The sequence below is a fragment of the Vigna radiata genome, chromosome 1 (genome assembly GCF_000741045.1).
Source record: "Vigna radiata var. radiata cultivar VC1973A chromosome 1, Vradiata_ver6, whole genome shotgun sequence".
Lineage (NCBI taxonomy): Eukaryota > Viridiplantae > Streptophyta > Magnoliopsida > Fabales > Fabaceae > Vigna > Vigna radiata.
In genome coordinates, this window is record NC_028351.1 from 17,350,570 (window position 1) to 17,372,453 (window position 21,884).

The 21,884-nt window shown below is 31.7% G+C and overlaps 1 protein-coding gene across 1 annotated transcript; it reads left to right on the forward strand.

Annotated features, from left to right (window-relative positions):
* The first annotated feature begins 9,698 nt into the window (after positions 1-9,698).
* Positions 9,699-14,687, forward strand: LOC106766377 (protein HEADING DATE 3A-like). Its single transcript, XM_014651110.2, has 4 exons — positions 9,699-10,069; positions 10,356-10,417; positions 10,543-10,583; positions 14,254-14,687. Exons 1-4 carry the CDS (start codon positions 9,869-9,871, stop codon positions 14,478-14,480), a joined length of 531 nt encoding a protein of 176 aa, XP_014506596.1. The 5' UTR covers positions 9,699-9,868; the 3' UTR covers positions 14,481-14,687.
* Positions 14,688-21,884: the final 7,197 nt, after the last annotated feature.

Sequence of the window (21,884 nt, forward strand, 5' to 3'; positions counted from 1 at the left end):
AGCTTGTTTCTTTGAATGCCATGAGATCAATGATGATCCAAGTAAGTGACATGTGCCACTAGTGCTTTTTGTGTCTAGTTTACAACCTCCAAAAACTGTAACCAATTAAAAAAATATTTGTACCTTCGGATACCATAGTCCTAGGCCTTTGGTACCTTTGAGGTATTTCAAAATTCTTTTTACAGCAGTTAAGTGTGATTCTTTAGGTGCAGATTGAAATCTAGCATAGAGACATACAATGTGCATTATGTCAGGCCTACTAGCAGTAACATAGAGTAAAGAGTCAATCATACCTCGGTACATTTTCTTATCAACATTTTTCCCAGCTTCATCAAGATGCAAGTAACAGTTGGTTGCCATAGGAGTTGCAGCATCATTGCAATCCAACATTTTGAACCTTTTTAGCAAGTCATTGCAGTATTTGGATTGATGAATGAATATTCCATCTCTGGTTTGCTTGACTTGTAGACCAAGAAAGTATGTTAATTCTCCCATCATAGACATTTGGAATTCTTCCTGCATAATTTTTGAAAATTCTTTGCACAGCATAGGATTAGTTAAGCCAAAGATTATATCATCAACATAAATTTGAACATACAACTTGTCCTTATTTGAACTCTTAATAAATAGAGTTGAGTCAACCTTTCCTCTTGAGAACCCTTTCCTTATGAGAAATTCACTCAGTTGTTCATATCAGGATCTTGGTGCTTGCTTTAGTCCATACAAAGCTTTTCTCAGTCTATAAACATGGGCAGGAATTTCAAAATCCTCAAATCCTAGTGGTTGTTCAACATATACTTCTTCCTTAATATATCCATTTAAGAAAGCGCTCTTGACATCCATCTGATATAGTTTAAATTTTATTGTGGATGCAATAGCAAGTATCCTTATTGCTTCCAATCTGGCTACAGGAACATAAGTCTCGTCATAGTCGATCCCCTCTTCCTACAGGAGCATAATCTTGCTTTGTTCTTTATGATTTCTCCTGAATCATCCATTTTGTTCCGAAATACCCATTTTGTACCTATAACTTGTAACTTAGATCTTCTAGGACTGAGTTCCCATACATTGTTTCTTTTGAATTGGTTCAACTTTTCTTGCATGGCCATCAACCAATTTTCATCATTTAGTGCTTCTTCTACCACTTTAGGCTCAATTTTAGATACATATGAAACATTCATGCAAAACTTATATAATTGCCTTCTTGTAGATACTCCTCTAGAGATATCACCAATAACATTTTCTATTGAAACATTTCTTGGTATTTTCCATACCTTAGTCGATTTTGTTCTGGGAGAGTTGATTTGTTTTATATCATCCTCTTTATCAATTTGTTCAGTATTGACCTCTTTTTCAACTAATTCCTCAAGCAATTCTTCTTCTTCATTAGAATTATCACCTTCTTCAGCTGAGTTCCTGACTTGTTCATAATGGTTTGGATCCATGATGAACTCATCAAATGCAACATGAATAGACTCCTCAACATTCATAGTCCTTTTATTATACACACGATAAGCTTTGTTGTTCAAAGAATATCCTATAAAGATAGCTTCATCTGCTTTAGAGTCAAACTTCCCGAGGCTATCTTTTCCATTATTCAGTACAAAGCATTTTCTTCCAAAGATTCTCAAATGTGAAATGTTTGGCTTTCTTCCTTCCAACAATTCATAAGGAGTAAGCCTTAATATGGACCTTATGATAGTTCTATTTAGCACATAGCATGCAATACTTACAGCATCTACCCAGAAATACTTTGGCATGTCTCTGTCATTCAGCATAGATCTTGCCAATTCCTCCAAAGCTCTATTTTTCCTTTCCACAACTCCATTCTATTGTGGAGTTCTAGGTGTAGAGAAATTGTGAGCAATTCCCATTTCTGCAAGGTAATCATCAAACTCTTTGTTTTGAAATTCTCTTCCATGGTCACTTCTGATAGCCTTGATCTTAAGATCAATTTTATTCTAAATTACAACAACAAACCTCTTAAAAACTTTGAGCGTGTCATTTTTAGCTATACCGATGATTCTCCGTTTGTTATTATCACCATATGTGACATGGGTCGTGGCTTTATAGGAAATATCTGAGAACTTTGTAGGATCTCCAGTCATGTGTCTTGAGCAGTCACTATCGAGATACCATGTAGAACTTTTGGACAGTTGTTTCAAATCAGTTTTGATAATTCTGGATTTTTCCATCATAGTCAATTCTTCTTTAGTCTTGGCCTTCTTGGTATCAACTGGACAGCTTTATTCACCCTTCCTTTTCAGAAACTTTGTAAACTTGTTATCCAGCAAGATTGATCTTTGCATTTCTGAACAAGATTCTTCATTTCAATTTGCCTTGTATTCCAAGTTACCTGTTTCAAAATATTCACAAAAACCATTAGTAACAGACTTTGACTTCTTATTGCAAGATGCAGAAAAAAAATCAATTTTGAGATCATAAGTCTTTTTTGAATGCGAAACAGAAGTCATCCCCAGGTTTGTATAGTCGAATCAGAGAAAAATAGAGTCGACCAGTTTTTCAAATATCTTACGAAAAGCAGCTCTCGTGCCAATTGTTGGAAAACAGGTAGGCTTCTATATAAACCAAGAGGGGGGTGAATTGGTGATGTTTCAAAAATATGTTGTTTTCGCAATCATGAAAACAAGGTATAAAGCTTTTTAAACTTTCTTGAAATGCAAGAATTCAGAAAATGTATGATGCGGAAAAAACGTAGTAGACTGCGTTAGAAATAGAGTCGACTGGAATGTAAAAGATAAGGGATAGAGAAAATCAAACACAGGTTTTTATACTAGTTCGGCCAACACTGCCTACATCCAGTGTCCTTCCACCTGGAAGCAAATGCACTATAATGGTTGCGGTTTTTACAACAAGGAATTTATAGAAGACTTCCACGTCAAAAATATAAATCTCCTCTCTAACCACTAATGCAGAATTGGCTTTTAACGTCAACCCTTAGACGTTAGTTAAGTGGGGATTCGACATAAATTAATGATTGGTGGCACTTTCGTAAATAATTTGTCAATATAAACGTCAGATAAGAGGGGCCCCGACGTCTATAATATGATAGACATGGGGGCCCTCAACCGGTATCTATATGCCCTCATATACGTCGCCTCCTCCTAAAAGACGTCAAAACTAAACGAAAACTTTAATAAAAAATAATTTTTTATTCTATTTAGAAGTCTGTTATGGGGGCAACCGACTTCTAAAGCACCTTAGACGTCAGTTAATGGGGGAACCGATGTCTAAACCCTAAGCCCAGAAATTTAAAAAGTCACTTTTTAACTCCATATAGACGTTTGATCCCGCCAATCCAACTTCTAAAGCACTTTAAACGTCAATTATTGGGGGAACCAACTTCTAAACCCTAAACCCAAAAATTTAAAAAGTCACTTTTTTGCTCCATATAGACGTCTGATCCTGCCAATCCGACTTCTAAAGCACTTTAGACGTCAGTTATCGGGGGAACCGACTTCTAACCCCTAAACCCAAAAATTTAAAAAGTCACTTTTTGGCTCCATATAGACGTCTGATCCTGCCAATCCAACTTCTAAAGCACTTTAGACGTCTGTTATGGGGGGAACCAACGTCTAAACCCTAAACCCAGAAACTTAAAAAGTTACTTTTTGACTTCATTTAGACGTCTGTTATGGGGGGAAACCGACTTCTAAAGCCCTTTAGATGTCTGTTATAGGCGAAACGACTTCTAAATGTCGGCATTAAAACACCGTGATCGCGAGGCAGTCGTTACGCGCACTCATTATTCATCATCATCGTCGCGTTTTCTCTCTACGGGTTACGCTTTTTAGGTTCGTTTTCTCACTTTTGCATCGTTTTAAATTAGTTTTACTCCGATTACATGACTTTTTGATGCATTATCTTTCATTTGAACCGATTAAAATGCATTTTCCTTGGATTTGGTGCAGTTATTCGTCACGTTTTCTCTCTACGGGTTACGCTTTTCACGTTCATTTTCTCACTTTTACACCGTTTTAAATTAGTTTTACTCTGATGACATCACTCTTTTATGCATTATCTTTCATTTGAATCGATTAAAATCTGTTTCATTGGGTTTTGGTGCAGTTATTCTCGTGTGCTTAGGCGGCGTTCTTTAGCGGCGATTTCTTGCGTTTTGCACTCTCCAATCCCCTCTACTACGTTTTTAAAACCATCCAATAAAACAAATATACAATACATTCTCTTCAACTAAATTATAAAATTGTAAACTCGAATTACCATTAGTCAGGAGCAACCTTAAAGACGTCTGACTTGTATGGATCGGACGTTTATATAGACGTCTGGCCTAAAGGGTCCGGCGTCTCATTAACGTCACCCGTATAGACATCGGAAAGAGAACAGACGTTAAAAGCCCAAAATAACAAACGTCTAAATTCCTTTCTGCACTAGTGAACCCAAAACCAAAATATAGTTGCAGAACAAAACCAGAATTGCAGCAAGAATCCCCTCTTCTACAATCTGCAACACCACTTTGAACAATCCTCAAAGTGCACTATCCCTCTGTATCACAACAGGTACAATTCCAATAGTCTTCACAAGATGTCAAGCCTTGATCACAATTCAGCAGTCTTCACAAGATGTCAAGCCTTGAACAAGATCAAACAGAAGCACCTTTCTTTTGCAGGTAATGATCAGCATGTGTAAGCGCACAATGTCTCCTCAAGGAATCTCGTTGAACAAAGATCACCACCATCTTCTTGAAGAATTCTTGGAGCTAAGAGAAATCTGAAACAGAAGTGAAATTTGTCAGTTCATCAAAAGTCTCTGAACAAACCTGTGTTCAGTCTATTTATAGATTTCTGTTATACAGACAGATTCTCATTCGAATGTGCTACTAATTCAATCGACTGTATTATAACAGTTATAACAGTTCAGTCAACATAGTAGCTCGCAATCAACAAATAACAGATCACATTCAATACAGTTGACCAAGTCATCAATGCTCAACTAACGTATAAAAATATAGCCAATAGAGTGCAAGAGCATAACAAAATTCCAAATCAGACAACAGATATAGTTGAATATGTAAAACACATAGTCGACATCAACCATGTAAAACATTTTGAAATTCTTTTCTTCTCAAAANTACACATAGCANTGATCCTCAAAATCTNCACAAAGACTTTAGCATAGTCGAATCCATTTACAATGTAATCGACTNTACTAGAACTTTGTCACACAGTTAAAAGTTCATAAGAGTGATTGTGTTTTTCACATTTAAAACATGTGTAGTAAAACATATTAAATGATGCACAGCACATAGCACATAAAGCATATAAACACATTCCAGATATATATCAACCAATCAGCATAGGAACATGTAACACAGTTCAATAACATGTTCAACAAATATAACAGTTAATATGCATAAGAACATGTAATAACAACAAACAACATATGCATGTTATTAAGGAATGTGTTGTCATCATCAAAAACTAGATTGATATAGAAATTGTGTTGTCAACAATCTCAACAAAAGATATTTCAATCAAAGATTGATTGAAAGGGAAACTGGATGTAGGCATTGAGGCTGAACCCATATAAATCTATTGTTTGTATCTTTTTCATTATCTTTTTACATTTCATTATACACACACTTTACTTACATTGCAAGAAAGTTTAAAAATGATTCTAGATTTGCAAAAAGATTTGAAAAGCATACGTTTTTATAAATCACCAATTCACTCCCCCCTCCCCCCCCCCCACCTTTTGGTGTTGAGAAATAAGACACTTTATTTCTAACACCTTTGATAAAAGAGGGCTAAGATTCGACAAAGGTAAGACAAACCACACTAGTAAAATCAAGAGTACTAGATTTATTAGATTGTCTAGCGAAACATAACTTCTGGGAAGAAGTAGATGTGTACAAGTAACAAGCTAGGACCCAACACAATATGGGTAGCTAAGAACAAAACAATTTCTCTTGCAGATCTGTTTAATGATAGAAGAGAAAACCATGTTATGGTACCTGGATAATGGCTACTAACGATCGATTAGCAATAATCGATTATGGCTTACAATAATCGATTATCGCTATAAGCTGCTAGAGTTTCTATTCGTTTTTAGCCATTGAAATATTCGTTAAACTTGTCCTTTAGTGGATAATGAATTACAAAGTATGATAATCGATTATTCTAGAGAGCTTAGGCTAATAACGAATTTTTGGAGGCGTCCAAGAATGAAGTCTATAAATAGAGGTTTTAGGCTTCCATTCAAATATACAAAAATCACTTAACTAAAAGTACAAAAATGAGAAGCTAGAGATCTTGTGAAACTCTCTGTAAATGCTTTAGAAACTAAGTGTGAACAAATCGAAAACTTTCACTAAAAGTGTGATCAAGTGTTGTTGTTTTTAAGTAAAGGTTGTCATACTTCGTGTGAAGATTCAAAGGAAGTGTTCATCCTTCGTGAAGATTAAGAGGAAGTGATCATCCCTTTTGGTGTTCAGGGGCAATAAGTCTTATTTCTTGTGGGTTCAAGGTGTTTTCTAAACCTTAAACTTGTATATGTGTGATTGTAAGTTTCATAGGTTTTGGACGTAAGATTCTTTTTATCTGAACCAGTATAAAATTACTTTTTCAAATTTCTCTTTTCCCTTACTTTATTTACTTACTTAATTATCTGCTATGTAAGTTTGATTAGAGAGAAATTTTAAAAGGAACAAGTTTTCAAGAGAAATCATTCCAAGAGAGGGTGAATTGATTTATTGTACAAGCGGTGTTAGGGGAATGTTTATGTTTACAATAATCAATTCATCCTCTCTTGGTTATTAGTTATTGTTATTGTAAACAAAAACATTTCGCTAACACCACTTGTCATAAATAAGTGATAATGGTCCAAGAACTGTTATTTTCATACTTAAATTTGACATTGAAAACACCCTTTATAACTTAGAATTAGCTTGAAATCATGCAATTTGCTTAAGTTAGAGAATAAGAGTCAAAGTTGGTTTTCGTGGTTTTATGCTTAGTTTTCCCTTGTTTTGGCAGGATTTATCTGAAATTAAATGATGGAGGTTGAAGTAGAAAAAAGTTGAACTTAAGAGAAGGTGGAAAAGTAAAGAAAAGAAGAGTCGCAGCCACCGCCGGGCGGTGAAACCACCGCCGAGCGGTGTACTCTCCAGAAGAACTCTTTGTCCAACGCTTAAGCGGCAGCGTTGAGGGCTGAACCTAAGTCACACACCCACTGCCGGGTGGTGAAGCCACCGTTGGGCAGTGTACTATTGGGCCTGGGCCAAAATTCTGTTATTTTTCTGTGCTTTATATAGACCCAGACGAACCAGAAGGGGTATCTTTTGACGGAAAGAGACACAGAAACACTCTCTTCACCCCTCGGAGGCGGATTTTGGATGCGGGAGCTCCAATCTATCAAATCTAGGGTTTATCTTTTCATTCTTTCCATTATTTTCATGTAGTTTCACCATGATTATGGTGAACTAAACCTCCATTGTTGTTGGGGAATTGATGTAAACCTTTGAAACTCTCATATATTGAATTGTTGCTTTATTCATATTCTTTTATTCATCAATTGTTAGAGTTTTTCCTCCATTATATTTACATGTTTTGATTAAGACATTGTTCAATAGCATAATCTTTGATTCTATCTATATGGACATGTGTGGGTAGGTCTAGACATGAGGGATTTCTCTCGGTAGTTGTATTACCTAGACATAGGAATAGAAGGACCGATTGCCTTTAAGCTTCTGTGCGAATTATGTAATGCATGATCTATTGCTAGGAAGACTAGACATAGTAAACTGGTAATTAGAAGTAGTCTATTTTTACCAAGACATTGGGATTACGATAAATTAGAAAGTGGCATTAACATTAATGAAAGAGTAGAATTCTTAGATATATGAGAGTAGATAGGATGAAATCATTAACCCCGACAACATAATTCATTCATACATCATTCACCTGTGTTATCTTTTAGTCAATTGATCAAAACCTTTGCATGCATATTTAATTTTCGTTTTTGCATTATAAAACCCTAATTTTCGTTATTCAAGTCTTAAATAATCAAGAAATCACATGAAAGTCTAGGCCTATGAGTCTCTAGGAAAACGATACTCAGTTTTACTGTTTATTATTACTTGATACGATTCGGATGTCGGACCCTTAACAATACGCTTACCATACCCTAGAGAATATAATACTATTTATTTTAATTATTATCAACTAAATTGACATTAGTCTAACAATAAAATAAATATTTATTTATTTAAAAAATTTAAAATAGTTAGTATTACATAATCATAGCTGACTCTAATAGTACTGCACTTTGACTGACTTTAATATTTGAAAATTAATTATGTTTTCTTTTGGGAATAGAAAAATAATTTTAGACCTAAATTTTGAAAAGTAAAATGATTTAATATAAATATAAAGTAAAAAACTTCAATGAATGAATAACAAATTTTGTAATAAAATTGGTAAATCTTACATTTAAATATTTTTTAAAGACTCTTGCCGTATATAATGTTTTTGAAACATTTTTTCACACCAAATACATATATAAAGGATACATGATATATTTTATTTTTATAATCGTTGACATACATTATCTATATAATGTATAACATATAAAAAGATGTATTATTTGAATATTATGATTTCTGTTCTATTTGTATTAAATATATTTCCAGTTTTTAAGTTTTAAAATAAATTAAAATTCATTTTTTTTCAAAATTTTGATATATTTTTGTTTTAAAATTTTTATAAATTTACAGATATAATTATTTTAATTTAATTACGAAATTTTTTTATATATCAAACAATATGAATAATATAAATACTAAAATGGAACGTCACCTCAAAATTCTGATACCAAAAACATATATAATGTTTTACTAAATTTTAATATTATGATCTCTTGACAGTGAATCCATATTTATTGAGTTTTCAACTGTCTTCATGATGACCTGATTATTTACTTTAAGGAATTATTTTTATCGACGATACACAGTCTACTTTATTATAATAATTTGAAAAAAGGCAAACCTTTGTTCACTTTCACGCTCATGGGTTTTCATTTTGATGATAACAGAAGGTAAAAGATCTCTACGAACATTTGAAGGACAATCGAAGATACTATTATGAGTTCAGTATCCAATTTGAGTACGAGATTTTGCTTCATGTCACATGGACGAATCTGCAGTAATAATAAAGAAAAAAAAATGAAACAGTGAAAAGTTTAAGAAATAGATTTAAACTTAAACAAAATGTTATCTTAACAACTTTTTTAAAACAATTTATGTATTAATTTGTAATTAGTTTGTTTTAAATATACAAACCAATAAAATAAGGACATATAGTTTATTGTCAAAAAGTTGTTAAAAAAAACATATATGTTAACAATTTCTTTTAACAACTATGTGTCACTGGTCTGGACATTGGAAAGAAATCAATCACAAACTATCACATAAGATGTTATAAAAAAATTGTCAAAAAAATTATTAAAAAAATATTATTCTAAAAAGAATTGTTAACTTATGATAGGCTTAAACTTAATTCAATTATTTAGTTTATAAAATAAGATTTAGCCTTATATATATATGATATGAAATAGTCATATCATTACATGAATACAAGGTATCAAGTAAAAAACATCCTTATGCGTGGTGAACTGAAATATAACTTTCCCGTATTACTGGGCCAGGAGGAGAGAATAAGAAAAGCAAGGGGTCCCGAAGAAACTCACCTTTTTCTGTCTTATGTGTTAGGACGAAGATCTTTTAATATTTCGAAAGCGAAAAGGCGTGGCTTGAAAAGGTATTGAGTCGAGTATAAATAGAGAGGAGCTGGTAGCTTCTCTGATAACATAGCAAGTGGTGTTATTATTTTCGATGCCTGGAGGAAGTAGGGACCCTCTGGTTGTTGGGCGTGTGATTGGGGATGTGTTGGACCCCTTTGAATCTTCCATTCCCATGAGGGTCTCCTACAATAACAGAGATGTCAGCAATGGATGTGAATTCAAACCTTCACATGTTTTCAACCAACCTAGAATAACTATCGGTGGAGATGATCTCAGGAACTTCTACACCTTGGTAATTCATTCTTCCTTCACTTCTTTTTTCCTCTTCATCCATCGAAAATTTACGTCTAATTCAATTTTACAAAACCGGTTCGTAAGATAAAGTTTGTACTTCACTTGTGTATTATAATTTGACATTATCTCTAACCGATGTAAAACTTCGAAGGTGTTTATCACTTAGTGTGCAATATATAATTACTATAAGAATTCAATATGCTTTTTCTTTGAACTATAACTTCAAAGTAAATGTTATCTTGGAAGGATGAACTTTGACATATTTTAATTTCTCTGGTTAACAGATCGCAGTTGATCCCGATGCACCTAGTCCAAGTGACCCTAATTTGAGAGAATACCTCCATTGGTGAGCAAAAAATTGTTCCAACACACCATGAATCTTCGTTTATATGAACTAAATTATACATTTATGATTTTTTGTAGCCTGATGCTGCAATATTTAACCACCACTCACTCTCAAACGTATTTCAGGTTGGTGACTGATATTCCTGCAACAACGGGACCTAGTTTCGGTACGTATGATATTCTTCCATTTTGTTAACCTAATAATTACTCTCTGTGCTGCCTTAAACATATTCAGACCCCTTTTTTTTCACTTAAATTTGATGGTATTTTGTATCGAGGCTTAAATACTAATATTGTTTTTATTTTATTGAGTTTATTCAATTTAGTTCTATTTTTATTTTCAATTTAGTTCTTCTAATTTTTTAAATAATTTTAATAAATAAAATTGAGGAAAATTAAAACCAAATTGAAAAAAATATATTAAAATTAAATTAAATAAACTCTGAAAATAGAGACAAAATTAATATCTAAAACCTAATATATGTATATATTAATAGCATAATTAATGTTTTCTTTAAGTGTATTTTTTATTTATGATTTATCTAAGTTACTAATAACACAGGAACTCAAAATTTCAAACTATTAGTTATATTTCATTGAACTCTGAATTCCTATCTTTTGTCGTTAGGAGTCGTACGTATCCTTTCCCAAGTATGAATATTTGGTTTCATCTTCTTAGTTTACATTTGGCTTTGAATTGAATTTGATCTAAAGGAATCTTGAATTCATTTTGATGGCTAACATAATATGAAACACTAATATAATTTCGAGTGAAAAGCATAGAACTTCAGATAATATATACAGATATTATTGAAAGTGAAAAGTGAGTGCGTTACCCATGGATATAGGAATACTAAATGTGAGTGTGGAAGCAATGTAATTAGAAAATCATGCCTTGACTTCTCCCCTATTTATTGGTTTTGATCCTTAAAATTTAATTGTTTTTCAAGATGGTTTCTATGATTACTTTGTGATATTATGACATGCATGCATATGTAATCATATTCTAAAATATTATGTTATGTAAGATAGGTAGATAGGCATATATGTAATATATTTAAATAAATTCAAATTAAGAGGATTAAAAGAGAAAAAAAAATATATAAAGATGATGCATTAAGTCATTTTTACAACTTACAAGTATTAAATAAGAGTATCTTTTGCTGATAATGATTTTCAAAATATACAATATAGTTTGAGAATCCAAATTATAAGTTACATAACATTGGTGTAGGAAAAGATTTTTTTTCACTAGTTATTTTAGACATTGTATTTCGGTTATAAAACCAAAATATATTAAGATGAAACAAAAATGAGTAACTTTTTTTACTTTACTTATAAATTGAGGTAAAATAAGTCCTTGTTATGTTTGAACAATTCAGTTATACATAAATTCAGTTCTATCGAAATCAAAACAAAAAGCTATAAATAAATAATAAAAAAAATGTAAATTTCGCTTCAATTTTCATAATAACTGAAACCTAAATTATTTTTTATATAACTCTTTTTTCTAGTTTTAAAGATATATATTAGGTTCCTGTTAATACCAAAATTGAATAATATTTTTAATTAGAAAAGATACTAAGATTCTCTTATAACTAGAAATAAAACCTAATATCTCTTTATGTTACGGTTTGGTTATAATCAAAGTCTAATCTATACATTTGTTTCTTAAATAATTCTTTTATTTTATTTCTTCCTTACTTATTAAATCTGCACAAAATATCACAAAACCAATATACAAGTTATGGATTGATCATATGTATATTCTTTCATTGTGGTCTTCCTAAAACAAAAGTCATTACACGTCACAATCAAATATGCATCCAAAGATTAATACAATATACAGTTAATAAATATTCATGAATTTTAAGACAAACACACAAATAAACTGTAAAAAAATGATTAATATTCTTAAATTGTCTAACTTGACAACTTAAGATTCAATGCTTATAAGTTATTAACATTATCTCTTTTTATATTAATTTTTTAAAAATATAATTTCTTCAAAAAGTTTAGAGACAATAAATAATTTTTTTATTGAATCTTAAACGAAAAATTTAAGGATAACTCAAAACAACAAGAATCTCAAATAAAAAATAAGCTAATATATTTAAATGTATAATTCATCACGTATTAAACATAAAAAAAACATAAATAACATATTAGAAAATTATAGACTCATGTTAAAAATAAATTTTGAAGATAATAATAGAAAAAATATAGGAGATACATTCCTAAACATGTTTTGAAAAGTTACATAATCTCACCGTAGTGCAACAGTACTTGGACAACAAACAATACCTAAATAACAATGACAGAAAAAAAAAACACAAACATTACCAACAAAGAACTCAAGTAAGAAACAAACTTAATAAAAAAACGCAAATTAAAACAAAAAGAAAACCTATTACGAGAATAGAGGGCTCGCGAAGTGGGTTTCACAAGTGGCAAGAATGGAGGTCCTTCAAAGAAAAGCAGCAAGTGTTCAAGAAAAACAAATAACGCAGTAGGGATTTGAGACCTATTCGCGATGGAGAATGGACAGAGGAAGAAGAAGAAGTTTTTACAAGGTGGAGGCAATGACGTTTGTAGAGAAAAAGTTTTCACGAATTGAACAAATGACCTTAAAAAGGTGAAACTTTCGCAAAAATTAATTCTAACCAAGGTTTTAGGCTTCGATTATTAGAAAAATCGAAACATAAACCACAATAGGTCTCACCTCCATTAAAAATCTAAATCTAAATCTCTAAGTTCAATGGCAATTTTAAAATTTTATTCAACTTTCAAACTTTGCTTCTTTAACAACTAAAACCTAAATTTCTAAACTTAATTACAATTTTGAAATTTTGTTCAATCTTTCAATCCAGTTTAAGTAACAACCTAAGCGGAAAATATATGTGTTCAATTCTAGAAAAAGAAGCCTCTAACTCTATGCCATAGTAAATAATTAAAAAAATAGCAACAATTTAAAAAATTCGGCATATTTATAGGTCTCACTTTTAGAAGAACCTAAGTAGAATATTATATGAGTTTGATTCCTTTGTAACTCAAACCTATAAATTTATTAAATTTTCAAAATTATCACAATATATTTATATGCTTGGTTTACTTGAAAATCAAAGTATATCACGCAATTTTAAAACTCAAAATTCGACTGGTGGAAACAACGAATCATAAAAGCATGGAAACCTTTTTGTTTTGTCTCTTTCCATCAGAATCACAGACCATTCGAATTCTTAAAGTGCATAATCATGTGGGAAAAGATAGAAGATTCTATTCAAGAAACGACACGAAAAGCAAGTGTTCTGACTGAAGGAGAATATTCATATTGAATAGATTGCCTTTTGTTGGCCATCTTTGAGATCACATGACAAGATAACACCAAAACCTTCATAGCTACGTACAGGGTCTATAGATCAGAAAATAACATCATAGAAAAAGCTGCATAACCTGTTGAAGCAACGGGTTTAACAAAATTTGACAAGGTGAACGAAGTGGTAGAGTAAGAATCATATAAGTTTAAATTCAACTCCAAAAATCTTGATCATTAGGGTTACTGTGAGCATCTCATCAGTTAGAAAACGACACGTAATTCTCTTCTGACATCATTTATCATTGTTTTAAGATTTTCTAGTATTTTCTAATTGGAAGATAGGGAAAGGCACACAACACTAGTGGATTTGCTTTTTGTAAAAAAGTGTAGACGAATTTTTATCCACTCGTAGGTTCTTTATGTCTTATTAATATCTGAACTGAAATATACTATTTTATTGATGATAATGAGAGTGAAATTTATGTTCATAACGAAATGAGAAATAAAAATTATTTGCACAGGTCATGAGGTTGTAACATATGAGAGTCCACGACCCATGATGGGGATTCATCGTATCGTGTTTGTGTTGTTTCGCCAACTGGGTAGGGAGACTGTGTATGCACCAGGATGGCGCCAGAATTTCAACACCAGAGAATTTGCTGAACTTTACAACCTTGGATTGCCCGTTGCGGCTGTCTATTTCAACATTCAGAGGGAATCTGGTTCTGGTGGAAGGAGATTATATTAACAAAACAGAAAACATTATAGTATACAACAAAATAAAGTACTAGTTAAACTTCCTTGAGGGTTTCGGAAATATTCGCAATGATCACCTAGGAAATGAGTGCCTCTTTAACTTAATCAATATAGACCAAATAAATCACTTGCTCTGTTGGGTAGCACCAAGAACTCTATATGTATCCATGAATAGAACCGAAGTATATCCTTCTTGGTTCTTTTCTTTTTCTTTTCATTTATGTATTTCTATTTAAAAAAATGTTATAATATAAAAGTGTGTTAGAAATATTTATGTTGCATTTATCCGTACTATACATTTTTAATAGAGGTGTTTGTGGAATGGTTTCTTCCTTTTTCTCTTTGTTAAAACATATACATGATATATATGATTTACTTTTGTTTGAACATAAAAAATTCAAACCAAATTAAATTAAAAATCCAGTTTGATTTGAATTAATCTTGTGATTTTATTTTATTATATTTTTTATCTATTTATCTATAATATATATATATATATATATATATATATATATATATATTACTACATTAAGATGAATAGTTTTATTTGATGAAGCAATTACTGTGAATTAAACACCCAAGTATATAATCAACACAATGTTGTACTTGTTTAGGCATGAATGGAGGGCATGGATGTCTTCCACGTATTTTTAATATTTTAAATTTGAAATAAATGAAATAGTAATTTTATTTTGATAGAAACACATATATTAGGCATCGTTACGAGACTCTAATTTCCACAACGTAATATGAAGTAATAATTCCTATATATTATAAGAATTAATGGTGAATCATGATCATTATGAGTTAAAATAATATACTTAAACTAAGTGTAATTTAATTTTGATGTCCAATTTTACTATTGTTCATTTTATATATATGTCCGTGCAAGTCTTTCTTCCTCTTACATACTCTTACCTTATTTACATGTGAACAAATATATATAAAATAAGTGTATCCTTCCTTCATAATCATCAATAATATTATTCGCCAAAGAAATGGTGTCACTGATAAAAATAACATTTTTATGTGTAAGAATATATACATAATATATCCTACATGCTCGATTTAAGGATTGTAATTGCATTTAAATAACTAGATCTCGATTTTTATTTCTGTTTTATTCTTTTCTTCTAAAACTCTACATTTGTTTATATCATAATATGTTATTATTATTCATAATATTAAACGGAAATCTAGTATGTGTTTACTGTTCATAGTATTAGTTTATATTAATGTTAATTAGTTTTCATTTTTGAATTTTTTTAGTTGTTTTCATTTTTTTCTTAGATTTAAATAAAAAAAAAGTTGTAAATTAATTAAAAATCCAAAAGAGGATCATGTCTAATGATAAAAATATCCAAGTAACTATTATTATACAAGACATTAATTGTGATAAAAAGAATCTAAATAATGAATCAAGTAGTATTTCTAGATAGATTACAAATAAGAATAGATACAATAAGCCTATCTAATTAATTGAAGTTGAGAAAATTATATTCCCATCATTAAATAGCTAAAGAATAATAAAAAAATAGAAATCTTTTATTATAATTATATTTCTTAAATTAAATATTATATTAGAAATAAGAATAAATAAACTATAAAAATTTAAACAACTCTTTATTAAACCAGTTTATATAAATAGGTCAAATTTTATTTTATGAACTGATTTTATAAGAATTTTAACACGAAAATTTAGAATGTGAGTTGCAGAGGTCGATGGGCTATATCTTAGACACGTAAAAGTAACTTTGGAATTGTTGTGGGTGCAGAAAATGATCCGAAAATGATAAGGAGCACTTTTTCAAGTGGCCAATTGAAATGAATGAACCGAATACTTGGAATTCATTGAGTGCAAGATATGAAAAATGAAGGTACGAGGGATTCCCTGAGATATTGACCGGAATATATTCACCTTGTCCCTTATGTTTCAGTATCATCTTACAAACATTGATTTTCTGGTCCTGTGAAATTCGATCCATTTCGTCCTTTAACCCTAACTCTTTTTATTTGCATGTGAGGAAATATTACCTGTGACATTTTGATTGACAGAAACCATATTGGAATTCTCTTATATTGCTAATATTAAAATTTACAATCAGGAAAGACGAATATGAATATGATATGTAAAATAACTCAAAATTTATTTATATTATTTATATGTATTTTATTTTTTAATATAACAAAAATAATACATATATCAATATAATTATAATTGTAAAAGAAAAATATATTTGCTTAAAGAATTTTTTTTATTCTTTCAAATTTTTGAGTTTATCATAATTGAATCATTTGAAAAACTTAATTACTAAAAAAACAAATGTGATAAATGAATCATAGTTAAATTTTTTTATAAAAGTCTATAGTAATTAAGAGTTTATTTTATATTCTTAAAAGAATTTCCAAACAAAAATATAAAAACACTAAAAAATTCTTATATTTTAAACATTCATTATCTATAAAAGTAGAATATAATAATTTTTTTTAATGAGAAATAATAAAAATTCATGTTACTATAATATGAAATCGATATATTTCCCTTCAAATGTGACAAGAGAAGTTTTTTTTTTTTTTTTCTTTTTTTCTTTAGAAAATGGATCAAAACAAGTGAGACATCGAAAGAATGAGCATATACAATGAGTATGTATTTGACTTCTTTTTACTTTAGAAATAGAATATAAAAGGTGAAAAAAAGAGTAAAAGCAATAAGTTTTATATTTTATAGTTAGAAAGAGGATGAACTCATCAGGTAGGATAGAGACACTATAAAAAAAAATATCTTAATTTTTTTCGTATATATTTTATCCATTCTCATTTTGTAATGCATTTAATTTTATGTTTTAATATTTTATTATAATAAAATGATGCACGTTATAATATAAATTGAAAATCCTTCTTATTTAATTATCATTATATCTATGCACTCCATTCCAAAAAATTAGAATCAAGCACCTCGGCCCTATATTTCATTACTTTATTTTCAACTTCATTAACAGCCTGATTTTCATCATAATATTGGTGGTGCATATGGTTAAAAAAAAAAAAATTTTATATAACCTAGACTCTTTTAGTGCATTGAACAATTTGAAATAAAATAGAAATATATCAAGTATAAAAAAGAATCTTTATATCGATTCACTTATAACTCTTAGACTACGTGCAATTCTCTACATTATTTAAAATGTTTCATTAATCAAAACACTTTATTACCATAAATATAGTCTGTTGAGACAATACATGAGAGACAGGAAATGGTTTGAAAGGCAAAGGCTAAAAACATTTATTGAAATGGTTGACCCATGGTATCTGACCTAGTGAGGATGTTCTATCCCAACCTGAAAATTAGAAATGGAACATTCTGTTCTAGAGTTAAGGGCATTGATATCAAGCTTACAGAGGAGGTATGGGCATCCATTGCTAGATTTTAGCCTGGTGGGAAAAAACCCACTTAGGAATTGAAGGGATGCACAAGTTCTCACTAGTATAGGAAAACAAATTGGCATCGGTTGTTTTTTATCATAGGCACCAGTGCATATCTTGACGAGATAAAAAGCTTTTCCCTTATGCCTTGGTTGTAAACCGAGTTAGTATCTAGTCCTCTACTGTCTTTGTTGGGACCTGAATCGAGCTAGTTTTTACTTCTTCTTTTTTTGGCCATACTTTGTTCAGCTTATTGTGATAAGAAGAAATTAGTAAGCAAATTCTTCCAACCCAGTGAATTGAGCACAAAATGCTACAATGGGTCAGCCAAATCACCAAAAGCACATCCTGAAGATTTTGTTTAAGCTTATTGAAGTGAATCAAGCAATTACCAACTCCAAATTTTGTTTATATATTTTTTTTTCAGCACAGACAAGTTTTTCATAATCTATGACAGAACTTTGTTTCTCTTAGCCATTCCATCAAACACCCTATCCGAAGTCGTTGTCTTGCAAATTCCTCAGCTCTATCAAAAGCGAGATAAATGTGAGGCGTCTACTCCATGACCAATCGAGGGAGAGAGACGACATTAGTGAGGCCGGAAACGGCTATGCAATTCATAGTGGTGTCATCCATGATTGAAGCTTCCATTTCGACGGTGCCTTTGGAAGTGAGATCTGATGCCTTCCCCACGTTGAACTACAGAATGTTCTCCAACTCCCGAACCTAAACACGCTCCAAAACAAAAAACGAATCAACAAATCACCATACATAAATTTAGAGGCAGTGGTACGCTGATTTGGAGGCAATGGCGGAGGGCTTCCTCTCGTGGCTGACGGCGCTCCGATGGTAGCGAAAGGGGGATGTCGCCCCCGCCGCCTTGTAGAGCTATGGCCCAACCCATATGTTGTTGTGGTCTGTTGAGTGTGTCTCTGTTGTGAGGATGGTCAGAATTTGTAGAGGGAGGAAGAGTGACGTGCAGACACGCACTGCAGCTTCCGCGAGTATACGGTGGAGGAGATCCAGTTGGCCAGTGAAAACTTCTTCGAGCGGCTGAGGTTGAAGTCCGGCGGAGATTGAAGCAATGTTTATTGGGGACCCTTCAACCACTCCATTGTTGTCGTCAAGATGCTTCCTTTCTTTCTCTCTCTTCTTTCCCAACGATCCGGCGCCTAACCGCCACCACGCCGCTGCCGCCGCGTCCTCACTGCTCCATGAGAAAAGAGTTTCCACCATCGCAGCCACCATTGCAGCATCGTCGCTGCTCTCGCCGCACCGATGCGCACTCTTACGACCTTCGCACATCTTCGAGAAAAAGGAGAAGAGAAGAGGTGCTAGGATTTTGGGGAAAAGTTTCCTTAGAGATTGAAAAGGAGGCAATATTCTCTTTAGGTTTTCCTGGCTTTAAAGTTTGAAAGACTTATATGCCTCGGTCTATCTGCCAATCGAGACAGTTTCTTTGTCAGATGAAGCTTATGCCTTGGTTCACTATAGCAACCGAGGCAGTATTCTCTTTAGAAATCGGTTATCTAACAACCGAAGCATATAATGTTTTAATAATCAGAAGACTGTCACCGTGTTGTGATATACTTCGGTTCCAAAATATCAAGGCGTAACGTGCGAGTTAAAGTGTGATTTTTTACTACTGTCTCTATGTATAAAGGTTGCCTAAGGGATCGAAATCAGCCTAGGGGTTACTTTCTCTATAGAACTGGCGGAATGAAGAGACATGATCGCCTCCGTGCGTTTGTCATTGCCTAGATTCTTCTCTCTAGGGGCAGCAACCATGCACAATTAACCACTCAAGTTGTTTGTCTTAATTTTTCTCTGAAGGAAAACATTCAGACAGATTGGGTGGCTGCTATTTTTGATAATATGCTCAAGGTAGCATGACTTGAGTCTTCTAGCTTGCCTTATGTTGTCTTCATAGGTTCTTCATCATTTCCATGTTGACTATGTTCAAGAATCCTGTGAAACTTATGGCAAGAGAAATATTGTGGATAAAGTTGCTTTGCATCATATGGGACTACAACATGGGGTAAATGGCTGGGCTTTCAAAGATGAAAATCAAGGTGAGGAACAAGCTCCAGCAGGGTCATCTTCTGCATCCTTTAAGCCTAAATCAGAATTTGAGAAGTACATGATCAGACAAGTGCCTTCCTTATCTACTCTTTGCATAACTCGACTTGAAAACATTGACAAAATTATTGCTATAATTCAAGAGAAGCTGGGTATCCAAAGTTTGGATGATGGTGATGATGATGATGAGAATTAAGAGGTTATGGAAGAGGATAATGAGGATGATGAAGAGAGTGTGCTAGATGAAAGTGATGATAATATTTTACTTAGGAATATGATTTAGAATTCCTTTGAGCAGTCATTTTTATTTTAAAAGTTGTAAGCCATAAGGCCTTCCTCTTCTGAATAATTTTATTTTGTTATGTTTGGATGTTAATTAGGTTTAATGATATTATGGTTTTTAAATTTTTATCCATGTGCTTACAATGTGGATGCAATCTGAGTGATTGATTGATACTTGATTGGATTTCATTTGGTGAATGATTAAATGTGACTAAATGGATAAAACTATTATGGATGCAATCTGATTTTGCACTATCATATGCTCATTGCACATTCATAGTCATTCATGGATCATTATATTGTTTCACAACTGTTGCTTTCATCATGTTTAATTAATACTAACATTGTACTTTATCAAGAATGTTGTGATTGCAGGTTATACACTATTCTTCGTTGGTTAAAGGACCAAAATTGTGTATTTAATCATATTCACAAATTTTAACAAATTCATAATCTGTTTAAGAATTCACTTTGTAGTTATGTTAATTGTTCAAATACATAATGTAATTAATTAAATGGTATTAAATTGGTTTTCTTGATTATAATTGTTAATCTTTGTTGCTAAACATGGTTAAATGTTCTTATATACATGTTAAGCATATTAGACATGTCATGTGTTGCATATTGTTCAAAAAATGTTTCGAAAATCAAGATATATGCTTCATTATGCAAAGGAACCATTGTTGCAGATGTTTTTAACATTTTTCATACACATTATGTTGTTGTATTGGCTAGTATCATGCATTGGCATTGCAATCATACTTTGTACTTCATTTTATTTGCATAAATCATATTGAGTATTTGAAAATTGCACAAGATATCTCATGACACATTCATTTGAAATCAGTGTATATACTCTGATATGTATACATTTATACTGTTATACTATTTTCATTATGATCCATTGAGCTTTGATTTAAATTGTGATAAATATCATATTGCTCATTTTGTTTAAGTGTTACATTGCTTCAATATAGGGGGAGCTTCACATTCTTCAATGGTCTGTAAGAGCTACATTCTAAGGTATCTTTCAACACTTTGTTTCGATGTTACTTTTGTTGTCATTTCTTACTAATGCCCAAAGGGTGAGAGTAACTGGAAAATAGACTTCTTGTTGTGCATTGTTGGGACAGATCGGCAAGTGTACCGAGTCGCACAAGTAATATAAAATGAAAAAACTCTCAGTGCTAGACAGGTGAGTGATGACAAGATTAATTAAGACTTAAATAAAAATATATCATTGGTTTTGAATGCAAAAACAAAAAATTAAATATGAATGCAATTGGATCGATAGAAGAGTAGCACAAAGATGAACAAAAGTTGATTAATATGAGATGAATATGTTGTTGGGGCTAGAATTCACCAAGTTCCCTCTCATGTGTGTACGAATTCTTCTTTATGCATTAATGTTAACGTCACTCACTAAATTACCTAAACCCGATCCCTTAGCGAATAAGCCTGTCTCAAATTACCAATTCATGCAATTCCTAGCATCCTAATAAGAAGATGTGAAGATCAGGAGCTTGAAGACGACCAAGAATCATACCCTCATCCCTGAGCAATATTACTCTTGGGAGTAATTCAACAAGAACCTGAATTGTAAGGAATCTCC

What these genes read in the sequence shown, in the direction of transcription:
- LOC106766377 (XM_014651110.2), top strand. Translation starts at nt 9,869, where the DNA reads ATGCCTGGAGGAAGTAGGGACCCTCTGGTTGTTGGGCGTGTGATTGGG. An exon ending in TTGAGAGAATACCTCCATTG is followed by an intron (nt 10,418 to 10,542) that starts GTGAGCAAAAAA and finishes AACGTATTTCAG; the next exon opens with GTTGGTGACTGATATTCCTG. An exon ending in AACAACGGGACCTAGTTTCG is followed by an intron (nt 10,584 to 14,253) that starts GTACGTATGATA and finishes TTATTTGCACAG; the next exon opens with GTCATGAGGTTGTAACATAT.